General features: G+C 34.7%; 1 protein-coding gene across 2 annotated transcripts in view; it reads left to right on the top strand.

The window, feature by feature from the left end:
* Positions 1-1,431: 1,431 nt before the first annotated feature.
* Positions 1,432-17,526, top strand: part of LOC149556156 (uncharacterized) — a 36,780-nt gene continuing 20,685 nt past the window's right edge. For both annotated transcript variants that reach the window (XM_089830283.1, XM_089830282.1), the window contains exon 1: positions 1,432-2,130. In XM_089830283.1, coding sequence (XP_089686409.1) covers positions 1,669-2,130 — 462 coding nt within the window. In that variant the 5' untranslated portion in view covers positions 1,432-1,668. The remainder of the gene's footprint in view (positions 2,131-17,526) is intronic.

Genomic DNA, 17,526 nt, shown 5'->3' with positions numbered 1-17,526 from the left:
TCAGGAAGAATATCTAAGACCTGAGGTAGATACAAAAAAAAGGCCAATCGCTCTGAGGAGGAGGAGGAGGAAGATACCAATTCAGAGGAGAGTGATAAGATCTCGAGGGATGGCCAGGAGAAGAGGAAGGATGAGACTAATAAAGAGGTGGAGAAGTGGGATGACACTGTTGATGGCACTTGGGATTTTGAGGCGAAGAACCCTTCTAAGGACCCCTCCCAAGAAACCACACATATTCCTTCCACCATCACTCTGCCTTCTACTGTTAACCAAGATAACCCCAAACTTGATAATGGCTCCCTGGACACTATCTCCTCCCCTATAAGGAAAGATGGTCTGGAAATTTTAAGGGCCCCCACTAACAATCTAGATGTGCATGACAAAAGGAATTCTCTGGCAAATTGCATCAGGGCTCTAAGCCTAGGTAATACGAAGGATGGGGCTGTTACTTGTAAAGACCTCTAGAAGCTGAAGGACAGGTGCAATGTGTTCGAAGAGGGCTTCACCCTCTTCTCAAAGTTCACTATAAAGGTAACCCATGCGGTTGTGACCACTCTCTAGCTTCTGGCTCGCAAGTCAGAGAAAGATTGGGCCAAAGTTCTCTGACTCGTGAGCCAAAAGACTGGATCAAAGTTCTCCTAGTTGGGAAAGGAAAGAAAAAAGATGTCAGTTAGTGACCTCCTGGTGCCAGGGGTTTTTTGGTGCTCTGTTGGTTTTTACTCTCCATCCTCTAGGGATGATTTTGTTTTTTCTAATGAACTACGATTTTGATTGTAGGTGGTATGATGCAATGAGCACCTACATGCCTTTTGTTAACTTGTTAAACCTTGCTGGTATTAAGAGTAGGAACTCTAGTACTTATAATTGTTGTTATGTCGTTACTTATTTTTTGATGTAAATTGTTAGGGGTTCTGTATGGCTATCTGTTGGTTTTCTACTTGTTGTTTCACCACTATTGTAAAGAAGCAACCCCCTAGTTTTGGTTGCTTTTATATAAAAAACATTGATACAATTTGTTATTACTTCCCCTTTAAATTTTACATTTTTTTTATACTTCCCCTTTATATTTTACAAAATGTAATTATAACTTTGATGTAAATATAAATTATAAATAATAGTAATAAAAGCCCCATATCAAAACCCAAAGGAATCTACCAAAAAAAATAATCCATTAAATTTTCATTAATTCTAAATAACGTTTTAAAAAAAATTGGGTTTCCAAGGGATATGAGAAATGCCCATTCTACAATTGAATTATTAAAAAAAATTCTCACTTCCTCTTCCAATATCATCCGAAAGGTAATGATTAGCAAAACACACAAAATGGGCATAATAATTACGAAAAAACTTAGCAATGTGACACGGATTTCTCAAAATGCGTTCGATTCCACAAAGAAAAGCATTATTTCATAGTGTCACTCTAATAATGTGGCGGTTGAATTCATAAGAGGGGGAAACTTCTAAGCCTGGCCCTATCATATTTTCCCCGTGAGACCATGAAATTTGCATCGTGGGGTCATGCCGAAGTCCTCCCAACGGATCTATTGATTTGAATCTAATTAAAAAAGAAAAGTCGATCAAAGAACTGGAATAGAATGAACGCTAGTACAAGAGAAAGAAAGCTAAAGTGGCTGGAGAAATCAGTATCAGGAGCAACCTTTTCCAGAAATGGGGGGCAAAATTCAATGGAAAAAAGAAGACCACCCAGTGGAAGTAATAGGCAGGCTAAGGCAGAACAGCTTAAACAATGGGATTGTCATTCAATTAGCTGACAACAAGGGTATAAGAATAAAATCTGAGTCGGGACAGCATATGGACTTTAGTCTAGATGGAATTTCATGGAGTGAAGAGGCGTTGCAAACATTCTATGACAAATACATTAAAACAAGAGTGGAAGGAGTGAAGAGTGGAGGAAAATGCACTATTGTAATGTATGGAGCGACAGGTTCAGGGAAGAGTTATACCATGTTCGGGGATATGAAAGAAGGTGGTATTGCTTACAGGGCTCTGCATCATATCATGGACGAGGGAGATGAGATTGTGAAGGTGAGCGTTTTGGAGATTTACAATGAGGAAGTGTGTGATCTGTTGGCAAGGAGCTCAGCTAAGGGTGGTGCCAGTCCAAAGAGAGTAAGAATTTGATACTTTTATTCTCCTTCTTTCTTTTCATTTGTCCAAATTTGTTTTGCATTCGTCGGTAAATTTTCAATTGGTCCCTTTACCAAAAGGCCAAATCGAGCTCCTTAGGCGATCCATATTGGAAAGGGCAAACTTTATTCCATTGAGACTGTGAAACATATCTGAATTCCATTCGGGAAGGTCTTGAAAAAATTGGAGTTCCAAATGATGGACAAATGTTTTCAGCGAGACTTTTCTCCTGGAAGGTCAAGTTACATTCCGTAAGGTTTAGTTTAGATCAGAAGTCCAGTTTTGGCTTTGGTAGTTCAATTCCTTCTACTTTCTCTTTACATGATAATTAGTTTGCTCGTTATGTGGATATTCATAACCTTTTTTTGGTCTAGAAACGGGTAAAGTATATTTTTGAGGGATACAATGAAGCATATTGGGATGCATTAAATGATATAAAAATTGTTGTCTTACCCATTTTAAATCCACAGAAAATTGGATGTTGTATAGTCGGACTAACCGCCAATATTCTCCTTTCAGATTTGCGACATGGCTTAACTATCTCTTGTGTTCTATAAGTCTAGGCAGGTCGATCTTTTAATGCAACAGCAACTCTAGCTTGTAACATGTTTTTATCCCATTTCAAACACCTCATGAGTTGGATGTTGTTCCTTACTCAATATCAAGGAAACTTCTACCTGGAGTCACACGCTGTAAGACCCGATGCTTTTATTGTTTGATTTCATTTCATTTGGCCATTGATATATGTCCACCATCAAATGATCAAACTGGGGACTTATGCAGGATACCAAAAATTATTTATTATTTAGTCATACACGCCCATGGACTTAGTACAGCATATTGACACCCAGACTTGGCTAGAATGGCACTCGTAATAATTCTTAGAGGTAGTCAAGATTCTCCTTTATGAACCCCAAGATTTGCCTTTGAGCTGACAGCATGACATGATGACACCCAACTGTGTGGGGTAAAATCTCTTGCTGAGCACATACTGATGAGATTGTTGGCTGTTCGCAATTGGGTGATTCCTCCTGCAATTAGTTATAATACTCCAGCCACTTTAATGCCTTGACGGATGGGTGCCCCCCATTACAATATATCTGTCCTCAATACAATCTTCCAATCCAAAAAGAGTATCATTTAGTAACTTCAACAATCTCTTCCTCTTTTGTTTTTAGCTTTTGTCTATATATCTGTCTTTTCAAGTTAGGATGCTTTTGTCAATATTGATTTTGAAAGTTACCAATTCTTTGGTATATTTGAACTCATGTCTGTAGGTTTGCATGTGAATAAACAAAAAAGCATCTTTCTGAAGACCAACCTCGTCAACCTCGTCATTTGGTTAACAACCTTACAAGTTAGATCATATTTTTCCCCAGTATCACCGTTTTAATAAAATCCAGCTGAATTTTTGTTGAAATTATGTCTGCTATTTTTTGAGATTATGCCCTGGGGTAAAGTTATTGGATTGCCCAATTCTATGAAATCTATCCGTTGTAAGTTATTACACTTCAATATAACGCTATTTGTCCTCATCTAGCAGCGGGGTTCAGGATTTCTGTAATTATGTTAATCTAGATATCATTAGTATTACAATACTTTTTACAATTTTGTCGTCAAGGCTTTGCGTTGTTTTCAAGTTTCTGCATTTGAATGAAACTTTTATCTATAAAGGAGGTGAAATTGTGAAGGTTAATATCATGGAGATATATAGTGAGGAAATGTGCAGCCTTTTGGAAACAATCACAGCCTTCAGTGGTACAGGTATAAAAAGAGTATAATTTTGTTCCTTCAATAGTTTTCTCAGAAAGTTTGCTTTCAAAATTCTACCAAGAACTTTTAATGGATATTGACAAGGATCCTTTACCAAAATACTTGTGACTTATTCACACAGAGATGAGAGAACCATTCTGGTTTTGTTACCGTGTGATGATAGTAAAGATTGGTGAAGATGGAACTAACGACAATTCTCTTAGATATGTTAATGATTTAGTTTATGCTTTTCCTAATGTTGCCATTAAGTAAACAGCCTAACACCCAATTGGGATTGCACAAGCCTCCTTCCAGATATTGCAGAGGTGAAACTGGTTGGACAAGCCTCCTTCTGCCTGGGGTGATTTGTCCTGGAATTAGTTACAGTCCCCAAGTCAGTGAGATCACCTCTCGACTGATACATAGCTCCCTGATAGAAACCTTCTCACTCCAAAACATATATGATTTAGTTACTGCAATTCTTTATCTTTTTTGTTGTTCTTGCTTTTTATTCATGAATAATATCTGTCCATTTTATAATAAAGCTCTAACTTGGTGGTTGTGCATATGGATCCTTAAACAAAGACTGGTCATGGGACTTCAACAAGGTATCCTATTTTTATGTTTGTTTCCACAAACTGTCAAGTTCCCTTTTTCAATCCACATCCATTTACAGAATACACTGTCAACATAGGATTAACATTTAGATAAGCTAGTAGGTATTTTCAGTTTTCAGTTAGAAACGTATGTTGCATTTTAGGAATATCACAGCTGAGTCTTGTGTTTCCCAGTTGAGCAGCGGTTGAGTGTCTGTCTTCCAGTTAAGCAGTGGCTGAGTCTCCAGTGCCTCTCAGTTAACACCACTAATCGAGGGTGTATCGACTAGTTAACTGCCACCAATTTAGGAGAAAATACCTATGATTGTGGATTGACAATTTTTAGTAAGTGTTCTTCAGTGGACTGCTTGCTATGATTGAGATTTGCCAGGATCTGGGTCTATAAAACAAACACATAAGGCTGAAGGGAAGGGACTTTAGGATAATTAACCAACAATCAAGTCTCATTTTAGTGTTAGTGGCATGGCTAAAGCCTAAATCTGCTGGGTCCACCAGAGACAAAATAACACTTAGGCTTGGACGTATCATGTTGGGGATAAATTTTTTGAAGAGCGATACATATCATTTAGTATAAAGTTTAGCTAGGAGTACATAGTAAGATGTTATTAGAATGGCCAACTTACCTTTGAATGTGTGTTGTTAGTAGAAAAAAATTTGGAGTATAAAAATGTATAATTATTACTAGAGTATTTTGTGTATGTTATTTGTGCATTTAGTAGGAGTTGCTATAGTCTCATCAAAGCTTTGATCTTTTCAACCTATGGAAAAGGTAAAAAATAAAAAACAGATACAGTTGGCACATCAACCTAAGGAAATTGCACATATGGATATAGAGCAGTAATTGTTCAACTTGATGAGGTCCTTGAATGGTAGGAAGCAACAACTCATGAATCTCCTTGCTTGGAGTATGCAAGCACATGGAGCAAATGATGTTAGTATAACTCCATGTAATGGTGCACAATGTGAATCCTCATCTTCAACGAGGAACCGAAACACCAATTGAAATGAATCTAGTACCAAACAAATGCAAGTCACTTTCTTTGCCATGATATTTCGACCACCTTGAGGAAAAAGATGAATTTGAGGAAGATATGAACTCATCATTTGATGAATTTGATAAGGGGGGATATGACTAATGCTAAGGTTAGACTTAACAACAATGAAGAAATGAGAAATCATTTGAATAGATGTTTTACAGATAGAAATTCCTTCAAAATACAGAATACCATGTGCGTGACAAAACTAGGGTAACCAAATATGGTAAACCAAATACACAAAAAATAAATAAAAAATCATAGCGACGGAGTTGTACAATTGTCACTCCCCAAAACCAAATCTAGAACTAGAGCAATAGAGTTTCAATCAGAGATATGTTTTGTGCAATAGTAGTTATTTGGACTCCATCTTTCCATCACAAATTTTTCTCAAGTCCCTCTTTGTTTATCTGACTGACTTGAGAAATCTTTGCGTAGGTTTTTTTTGTGATTTTTTGCTTGGTGTGGCACTCTATGATACCCTCATGTTGGAAACAGTCGAAATCAATAAAATTCTAAAAATAAGGGTTATGTGCTTGAATTCCTATATGCTTAAAAGTTTCCAAGTCTTTTGAGCAAGGTTGCACGGGTACGTGGGTACGGGAACGGGTACGGGTACAAGAACGGGTACGGGTACGCATATTTTTCAAAATAGGGGACAGGGGTACGTGTGTATGCCTATTTTTTCTATATAATTAATATTTTATAGAAAATATATGTCATGAGTCATGACATTGAGCATTCAAAACAAGAAATTTGAAATATATATATATGCTATTGCTGAATGTTTAATGTTTAAATTATTTTTCATAATAGGGGACGGAGGTACTTGGGTATGTCAAACTTATTTAAAAATTATACCTTTATATTTATAAAACATCTGAAATTATGAGTCATGACAATGGTTTTTCAAAACAAGAATAGTGATAAAGTTTGCAAATGTAATGTATTGTTTTCAGTTTCAGATTTGCTATATGTTTGAAATAATAATACATGATAAATGCTTAGATGCATAACAAAGAAGGCAGACTTTAAACATGAACAAGAGGATCCTAAATCATATAACAATGACATATTGCAAATGATAAACTTATGACCTGAACAGTGATAAAGTTTATTGTTAATGAGTATCAAAGTTTCAAACTGATTTGGTATTGAATTACGTTTGATAAACAACAAGCTAATACAAAAATAAAAAACCAAAAAAAAAAATCAGAATCTTAATCAAGGTCCTTAGCTATGATGCTCTCCACCGAGTACCCGGTACGTGGGATACGCGTACCCGGTACTTGGGTACGTGGGTACTCAGTGGGTATGAGTACCAGGGGTGTGGGTACGAGTACCCATGCAACCTTGCTTTTGAGTCATATTGTCAAACATTCCCTTCCTAAAGTATCACTTACTTGTCAAACTCAGTATCCCAATGCCCCTCACCTCCTAAAAATTTTTTAGTCTATTTTTTAGACATTTGGATCTGGCATTCCTTTCAAACCTTGTCCGATCTTATGAAATCAACCAATCCCTATGTGTTCCCCTTCAAACTCAATTTTTTGTCTCCCCTCCCTCTTCATGCCTCACTAGAACTTTGACTTTCCTTTCTACTTATCAGCTTATCTAACTTACCTCCATCTACTTGCCTTAAGTTAGAATTTCCTCAATAATCCCAAACCTTGAACCTCAACCATGTAAAAGGTTGTCCAAATCTCCAATGTGAAAGCAAGCAGAAAAGAATATGTATTTGGTTAGACTTAGCAGAAAAGACTATGCATTTGGTTAGACCTCTTGAACCTTCCACATGGTTCTACAAAGGCCAAAGGCTTTAACGATTACCTAAAGACAATGTGTGAAGGGATAATGACAACTTCACAATTTATTGAACTAGTGAACATCAACAAAATACAACAAAGAGGGAGAAAGGACAAATGACTAGTTTTTAAGTGTCACATGGCTCATGAGTTTGCAAATGAAAAGGTGCAACATAGTTCCAATGTTTGCATTTTGCCGACAATGTGACATTCTTAAAATTTCACTATTCTACTGACTATGTGACATGGTTCACAAAGAGAAAAAAACTCTGATAGGGTAGGTAAAGGGTAATAATATGAATATTTTAATTGCAAATATGTTGTCAATGAACATGAGCATGCCAAATGTCAAGTATATCCATTTTCACTCTTGTAATGCCCAAAATGCCATCAATGACCTAAAAATCCTTTCAAACAACCAATTTGATTTTGTAGGTTCCCAAAAACCATAATTTAATCAAAAGGCCACAAATTTAAAGAAGATAGAGGTGAGTATGACCCTGCCCTAATTAATGCAACAAATTAATTTAGCAAAACCCAAAAAAGTCAAGCCATGTTTGAATGTTGTTCACTACAAATTTCCTAGGCTTCCTCATGCCATTTCACATTAGATCCAAAGGCGTGATGAATGAAAGCATATTTTTAAATTAGTTTTCATGCATTTTAGGATGTAAATATTAGAGAAACATCAATTAAGATCAAGGTATTGTGGGTTTCCTTAAATCTCGAATGTTCTCAGAATTTTGACATTCTCACAAGTTGTTGGACTCTAAGACATAAAAAATCTACACATTTCCAATTTTTGTTCATTCAAACGTTTAGTCATTACATATTTTCTTAGAACAAATGCAAGGCATTCTAAGGTTCCAAATTTATTTGTTAGGCTATCATTAGTTTTAATGAATGAAGGATTTCTGCAAAATGTAGTAGCATTGCCTTTTTGGTATGTACTTTCCAAATGGCAGCCACCTCTCTTATATTAGATGAAATATGGATAGAGATGTCCCTTCATGGGACATGTCTATTCATTAGTATTTAATATAATAGTTAGTCTCTCTCTCTCTCTCTCACACACACACACACACACACACACACACACACACATCTTTAGTGAGTTTTATCCGACTAAAACTACACTAACATTAACACTCCCTCTTAGTTAGGGAGGATAAACACAGGACCATATATTACCTCAATGTAATATCTTCGATTAGAAGATATTCAACATTTTGATATCACATCTGATATCATGAATATTGGCCTCCTAAATATCAACAAATGATATTTACCAAATACTCTGAGTAATGATATTGGGAGTAAAAATGGCCTTATGTATGTCATTTGTTACTTCCTGATAACCCAACAATATAAATATTCTGATTTATTAGATTGGTCTGAACTAGATGCATGAATAACCTTATAATATGGACCTAGAATCATTATACTTTCTCTAGCAATAATCGACAAATTTCTATAGGTCTTATTAGACCTATTATTGATTAATGTGGTTAGTTAACCACTAATCATTAGTCAAAATAGAATTGGCGCCGATTTTGAGGAAGGGACATGATTTGGAAAAGGCCGACTTAGGAAGGGGTGTGCTTGTTGCAAGTTCAAGACCCTTGGGTTATGTATAAAATAGGGGTGTGTTTGTAGAAGGAAAGCACAATTATTGCACAAGTCTGCTCCTTCTAGCATTCAACCCTAGGTGATCTACTTGTAGAATTAATAACAAATTCAGAACTTACTTTCAGGATTGATTATATTCAGTCCATAATATCTGAAGGTTAGTCTCAACAAATTATAATTACTTCATCAACACTCTAATTATCAAAATTTTCATAAACTTTACATTGTATGAGAGCTCTGGTAATCAAACCTTGACTCTACAAATTGATAATCAGATTTAAAACATATCTAGCAACATCCTTCTACCTACAATGGCCAATGCAATCAGACTTGAAGACAGGTTTGATGGAAAAGACCACTTCATTGCATGGAAATTCAAAATTATGATGGCTCTTAAAGAAAATGATGCAACACAATTTGTTGATAAGGGAATCCAAGCAACCTGATGCCAATCCTTATAAAACTAACTGGATCAAAGGAGACAAGAAAGCCATGAAAATCATATTAGATGGAGTTAAAAATGAAATAGTACCTATGCTAATGAAACATCAGACAACATTCAATATGATGAGTGCATTAATAAATGCATATGAGGTTAATAATGCAACTAGAACCCTTTCATTAAAAAGGCAACTAAATCATATAAAAATAATGAAGGGAGAATCTATGAATTCATACTTCTTAAGGGTGGCTAGTCTAAGAGATGAACTTACAAGCATTGGGTACATAATTGATGATGAAGAACTAACATTAATGGCAATAGATGGATTACCAGATTCATGGAAAATATTCTCACAAGGAGTAAGTGCTAAAGACAAACTTCCAGACTTCAATATAGACTTAAAGGAGATTGCCTTCAAGAAGAATCTAGGCAACTCGAGAAAGGAAGGAAATTGAAAAGTGAAGATGAAGAACTTTATGTTCTCAACACAAATTCCTACAAAGGTAAGAAGAAGAAGGCTCATCAAAGAAATGACAAACCTAAGAGAGATTTATCCAAAATAAAATGCTTTAAATGTGAAAAATTTGGACACTATAAAGTAAATTGCCCAAAGAATACAAAGCAACAAATAAATTGTACAAACGTTACTAAGAAAGAGGAAAATTATGATCCTAAGAAACGTGTATTGTATATAGTGTTATCAAATTAAGTATCAAGCAAAGCATAGGTAATTGATAGTGGATCATTTGGACACATTACAGGATACAAAGTACTAGACTCAATATCAGAAGAAGTTAATGACAAAATTACCATAGGTGATAATTCCACTCATCCTGTCAAAGGAATTGAGAACTGTACCTTGAAACTGAAGTTGGATATTTCTCTTCATCTCAAAGGAGTACTTTATGCATCATGAATCAAGAGGAATCTAATCTCTGTTACAACACTTGAAGATGATGGGCATAAGGTTGCATTTATGGACGATAAAGTAATGACCTAGTCTAAGAACTCTTCATTTAAGAAATCAAAGTTGATTGGTCAAAGAAAGGGATACTTGTATGAATTAAATATAGAACCTATTCAAGCCTTAATCAATGAAGCTGCTGATATAAAAGAGTGTGGCATAAAAGGTTAGGGCATCTAAACTTCAAAGCCTTATTGACTATGGAGAAGATGGTTACTGGTTTACCTAAATTAAATAAAGATCATTCTAGCATATGCAAAGGATGTGCACTAGGTAAGAACACCAAAAGTCCATTTCAAATTAGCACTAGAAAATCTAACAATGTTTTAGAATTAGTCATTCTCTTGGAGGATTTTTGTACTATATACTTTTTATAGATGATTTCTCTAGGAAAACATGGATTTACTTCTTAAAATGTAATTAATCAAAACAAATCCTTAAGAGATTTAAAGAATTCAAAACCTTAACTGAAAACCTATCAGGACATAAAATTAAAATTCTTAGGTCTAATAATGGACGGGAATTTACTTCAAATTTGTTTAAAGATTTTTGTAAAGAAGCAAGAATTAAGAGGAACTATATTGTTCCTTATAATCCACAACAAAATGGGGTAGCAGAAAGGAAGAATAGGACAATTATAGAAGCAGCAAGAGCTATGCTACTTAATTAGAAGTTAGGATTTTATCTTTGGGCAGAAGCCTCATGTACCACTGTCTATATTCAAAACAGAAGTCCTCACTCCCACCCTAGAGATAAAACTCCTGAAGAAGTATTTTCTAAGGTTAAATCAAATATAAGTCATCTTAGGATATTTGGGTACCCTGTATATAGACATGTTCTAAAAGAAAAGAGAGCTAAGTTAGAACCCTCCGGAAGGAAAGGCATTTTTGTCGGGTATAGTGAAACCTCTAAAGCATATAGAATTTGCATACCTAGTCAGAAGAACATTGAACTTAGTAGAGATGTTATTCTTGAAGAAGAGCTTGCATTCAATAGAGCCCTAAGTTTTGAAGACCCCTCTCATATACTTAGTTCTGAAGAAAATCATGATCTTGAGTTTCGAAGGGAGAACATTGAAGGAATCGAAGGTGAGATTCAAAACCTTAATCTTGAGGAAACTCAAAATCCTAAAAAAAGACTACTTTGGGCTATTAAGACTGTAGAGGAAGCACATGACTTCGCTGCACCATCTAGAACCTTCAGAGAGAGCAAAAGACCCAAAATATTTTCTAGCTATGCAACAAACATGAGTGACTTATCTAACTCAAAACTAACAAATGTTTCAGATGCTATCAAACATACAGTTTGGAAGGATGCCATGACAGAAGAATACAAATCCATTATTAAGAATGATGTTTGGGAAATTGTTCCAAGGGTCAAGGGAAAATCTGTTGTCTCTTCTAAGTGGATATTTAAGATCAAGCATGCTGCTGACGGTAGCATTAAAAAATATAAGGCCTAATTTGTAGCTAGAGGATTCTCTCAGAAGGGAATTGATTATTAAGAAACTTTTGCTCTAGTTGTCAGATACACCCCTGTAAGAATAGTCCTAGCTATTGCAACATCGAAGGAATGGAAAGTACATCAGATGGATGTGAAAACAACATTTCATGAATGGGAAGATTATAGAAGGGGTATATTTGGAACAACCTGAAGGATTTGAAACTCATAATCCTAAAGTCTTTGTTTGTAGACTCAAGAAAGCTCTTAATGGGCTTAAACAAGCTCCAAGGGCATGGTATAAAAGAATTGATACGTATCTCACAAGTTTAGGATTCTCTAAGAATGACATTGATCCAAATCTCTATTATAAAAGGGATAAAGATGACATGATAATTTTGCTACTATATGTTGATGATTTACTAATAACAGGTGATGATCATCTTATAGATCGATGCAAGAAAGATCTAATTAGAGAATTTGATATGAAAGATTTAGGACTCTTTCATTACTTCCTAGGACTAGAAGTATGGCAAAACTCTGACAACATCATACTTAATCAAGGAAAGTATACATTAGAGATCTTGAAGAGATTTGGAATGTGAAAATGTAGACCTATGTCTTCTCCAATGGAGACTAATCTACACAAACTTAAGGAAGCAACAATAGAATCGCCCTCCATAGATTCTACTCTTTACAACCAGATGATTGGGTCTCTTATGTACTTGGTAAATACAAGACCTGATATTTTCTATGTTGTTAATACCTTAACTTAGTTTATGTGTGAGCCAAAGGAAATTCACTTGGTTGCAGTGAAACAGATTATGAGATACTTACAAGGCACTCTTAACCTTGGGCTTAAATATAAGAAAGTTGACTTGAACTTACATGGATTCACAGACTCAGATTAGGCTGGAAGTGTTACTGATAGGAAAAGCACTTCAAGATATTGTTTTAGTTTAGGCTTAGCAATGATATCATGGATATGCAGAAAGCAATCATTAGTAGCATAGAGTTCCACAAAAGTTGAATACATTACAGTTGCAATGGCTTCTCGGGAAGCCGTTTGGCTTAGTAAGTTACTTATGGGATTATTTGATCAACCCATGAATCCCACTATCATTCATTGTGATAATTAGAGTTCCATCAAGTTTTCTGTGAATCCAATTTTTCATGACAGATCCAAGCATATTGAAATTCCTTACCATTATGTAAGATATATGGTAGACAGGAAAACTGTCAAGTTAGAATACATTTGCACTGCAGATCAGACAACAGATATTCTTACCAAACTTCAGAAAAAGACTTGGTTTGGTTGAATTATAATACATCTGTATTCTTTAAATTATTAATGAAATAATTTGGTGTTAAAATTATTATTGTCAGGCTATAGACTGTTATGGACTTCACCATTTGTATTCATTATCTAAGAGGTAACAATCTCTGAGATAATGAACCACTTGTATAAAAGACATTATGAGAGATGACGATCTTTGAGATAATGTACTAAAAAGTAGAGAACTACTAACAAATCTGGATGAGTTCAAGATCGCATTGTGATGTAGATATTTCTATGCCTATGAGTCATGACTTGGATAAAGGAAGAATTTCATCATTCTCCAAAATTTTATCCTATGTACTGGTAGATCTTAACTCAGGATCATATTGGGATATAGGCCTATCAATGCCTATGAATCACATCTTGGATAAAGGAAGAATTTAATCACCCTCGAGATTTTATCCTGTATATTGCATTCCATGTAATACTATTATTACAAGTATAAGTGATAAGTCATATTATAGGTATAGTAATATGACAAAGTATCATGTGTACAATGATACCACATGCTTAGAAGATTCAGATAGATATGTTATCTCTCATTTATATTATCATATTCCTATATCCACTGTGATTGGTTAATATCTTCCCCTTAAAGCGATCATAGTGTTTTGCCCATCACCTCAAATTTAGACTTATTACCACAATACTGGTGCGGTCTCTGAAATGCCTTGATTGCGTTCTTTTATAGTCTCGATTGATGTCTTCCTCCGCTGAGCACTCAATGTGGGAATCACTGAGTTTGTTAACTCATATATTTCTCCTTTTGTCCTTGGTTGTGCTACGTTGGCCTATTTGTATAATGTAAGTTCTTGATGATGACTAGCTTGTATCTTCATCCTTATACCTTGCGATTTGGTGGATGTGTTGAGTCTTCCTTGTGATCTTGTCAGCGGGTATGAATGGCCAGGTTATGTTTAACATTCCCTACTAATATTTACCACTTAGCTTTTACGCCGATGTTTATGAATCCTCCAAGTATGTTTGCTTCTAATTTGCAACTATGGTACTTGTTTCTTTTGCTCATTGATGTCAATGGCTGACTCTGACGTATTTCTATTTCTATCACTAATTCTACATTGATATCCTCCTCCTAGGCTTTGCTCTGATACCATGTTAATAAATGGAGGAATTCTGCAAAATGTAGTAGCACTGCCTTTTTGGTATGTACTTTCCAAATGGCAGCCATCTCTCTTATATTAGATGAAATATGGATAGATATGTCCCTTCACAAGACATGTCTATTCATTAGTATTTAATATTATTGTTTGTTATTTAACACAGACACATTTGTATATATATAAATATAACACACACACACGTATAACGAGTTTTATCCAACTAAAACTACACTAACATTAACAATTAGAACTATTTGTTTTAAACTTGAGAGACAGCCACTCAAGTAGGTATTTGTAACAATTTCACCTTGGCCAATTATTAGCATTTTAAAAGGTTTTATATAGTAGGATATTGTACTATTTGAAACTTTTGCTTCACCACTCTTGTTAGTGTAGTTGGAGCACATATGAGATGAGTGTCACAATATGTTCGATCAATACAAATTTCCATCTTTATTGATCTCTTCTTTGTTGCATGTGCATGTTTATGAGTTTGAGAAAGATCATTATGTAGATGTAATGAATGTGTCGTATCTTCGTTGCAATTTCTTGTTTGTTATTTTAATGGTTTGGGTATGACTCCATGAACCAATTAGGCCTTGATTTTGAAGACTTAGACATTTGACACGCATTAAAACTAGTACAATATTTCATGAATTGTAATGTCCCCTTTCTAGGACTTGCCTTAGTTTATACCCTACAAACACAATTGCAATAACTAGGGTCAGAGAAGTGGCTTACTATGTATGAATTTTGTCCATTGTCTTGCAAACAAATGCACATATATACCCATATTATATTGTTATCATGATATAATCTATCTTCACCCTAACCGAGAGATTTAGGTAACAATATATAAAGCATCTAGCTTTCATGACCCTAACCATAATAAGGAATGAAATAAGGATGACATGATGAGGTGCCCGTGATTGTCACTACTCTAGGCCCAAGAGCAGAAACTTTGTTCCCTTTGACCCCATGCTTCATGGGGTTGGCATACCTAGCAAAATCTATCTTTACTAATTTTTAAATCTGCACATATCCCAATCAAGATCTGTATTTCCACTTCTTATTTTCTTCTTTCCTTCTCATTTCTTATTTTGCATCCCTCCTTGTACTTCTGCTCTAAATATGCTCTTGTTCTCCTTTACTCATTTTTCCCCATTCCATTTGATCCTTCTCCTTTATATAGCCCCATGTGAGGCTGCCTTTGGGAAGTCACGACCCTTCATAATTGTCCCTCTTTGAAGAGTCACAAACCTTCATAATTACAACCATTTCAAAAAGCCACAAAACTTCATTATTATAATCCTATCAAAGAGTCACAACCTTTCATAATCACAACCCAATCTAAGAGTCAAAACCCTTCACCTTTTGAAAGTCACTTCCTTATTTTCTTCTCTTTCATTTTCCTTAATACCTTATTTATTCTTCTATTCCACTCTTTCTTCCTCCTTCCCCTTTTTCCTCAAATGAAGTTCTCATCTCTCCTTTTTATACCTCTCTTTTGAGGGATACACAACTTTTCTATTCATGCATTTTGACCTTACGTTTAACTTAACCTAAATAATTCTTAATAATTTTTTTATATTATTCTTTTATATTTTTAATTTAATTATGATTGCTTATTATTTAATCATATTAGAAGAAGGGAACATGACAAATTTATAGGAAGTAGCAATAAGAATTACATATGTTCATGGTTTAATAATGCAAACTAAAAACATTTGAAGCAAACCAAAACAGTGCAACAGTGCTCTTGAGGATGTCCCTTGCCATGAAACCTTTGTTCCTATGAGACTTGGGGACTTGGAGTTCTGGGCACTTTCTGGGGATAATTATTAAAAAGTAGGGAAAACATAAAAAATATAGAGAATTCCAAATATTCATATGATAGCGTTGATAAGGAAATCATCATAGAACCTTAGCACATAATAATTGGGCATTTTGTTGTAATGTTTAGATAATACTTAATGCAAATTGTCAATGAATGCAATTAAATTTTGTTTAAACTTAATTTATTTGTCTCTTCCTATGAAATGAAAATCTCAATTGAACTCTTAATCTTAATCTTAATATATTTTGGAATATTCCGAACTTTTGGAATATAAAAAATATTTACAAACATATAGTAGATAGTGGAGTTAATCTACTTTGAATTTATTACCTTCTGATGTGATCATTGCCATATAACAACTCATAATAGTGTACCACCTTGATTCACTTATTGTAGCCTAGGTACTTCCTCTTGTCTCAAATTATGTGCAGATTTTGATGATCATGTCTGATGCATTTTTTTACTAGCCCCTGTAAAGTAACCATAACTTTCATAAAGACAGATGATAAGTTGAAACCTAATTTATTGTGAAAGACATGTGTGCCCATATTTTGAGATTTCTAGATACCAATGGAGGCTTACATCTATTTGGAACAAAAATTTAAGTTAATAGGAATAACTGTCTGCAAATAAATTTATATTCCAAAAGTCTGAAAATATTGTACCTTTATAAATTCAAAGTAAATAAATAACATAGTGCTTATCTTCTCCATATAGAATAGTGAAGTGCAAGAGGATTGACGTAAGAAGAGTTTATGACATACAAGACTATTTTTAACTCTAATAGCAACATTTATTCTCTGATGCAAGAATCAAGTGTATGCCCTTGACAATAACATAAGAAAAAAGAAAACAGAATAAATCAAATTTATTCTTTTTGTTATGCCCTCTGTTTTCTATTATTTGCAGGCCATCCTTGAGACAAATGTGGGTTGTCTTGGCATCCCTTGTCTGTCTTGAGAGCAAATGGAAGTTTGTAGACATTTCTTGGAAGTGCATCCCCAAGATGTTTGTAGATAAAATTGCATTTTTAGGGATGTTAGGGGACAATTTGGACACATCTTTGCATTGCCAAAATACTTCCAATTAGGGACATCCCCATTTTGGCCGGGGACACATCCTCTTGTAACATAGGTTCTTCCACCTTTCCAATACTTATTGAGATTTAAAAGTTGCTGAGTAATGTGCTAGATTATAGTTTTCAAAGGCTATCCTATTTTTAGAAGAAATCTAGTAAGTAGAGTTGCAAAGAGAAATGATCGCGCTGGTTTGGGTTTCTTCTTAATTATTTTATGGGTTCTGTTCTTGGCTTTCACTCTTTCAAAATATACAGAATTTCAAATTTTGGCTTAGTAATGAGAATGTTATGACATGTCAATGCTGTCCTATCTATTGTAA

The sequence above is a fragment of the Cupressus sempervirens genome, chromosome 5 (assembly GCF_028749045.1).
Source record: "Cupressus sempervirens isolate cs-2001-9-10 chromosome 5, ASM2874904v1, whole genome shotgun sequence".
Classification (NCBI taxonomy): domain Eukaryota; kingdom Viridiplantae; phylum Streptophyta; class Pinopsida; order Cupressales; family Cupressaceae; genus Cupressus; species Cupressus sempervirens.
The sequence above is the reverse complement of the archived record's forward strand: the minus strand, read 5'-3'. Positions and strand labels throughout refer to the sequence as shown.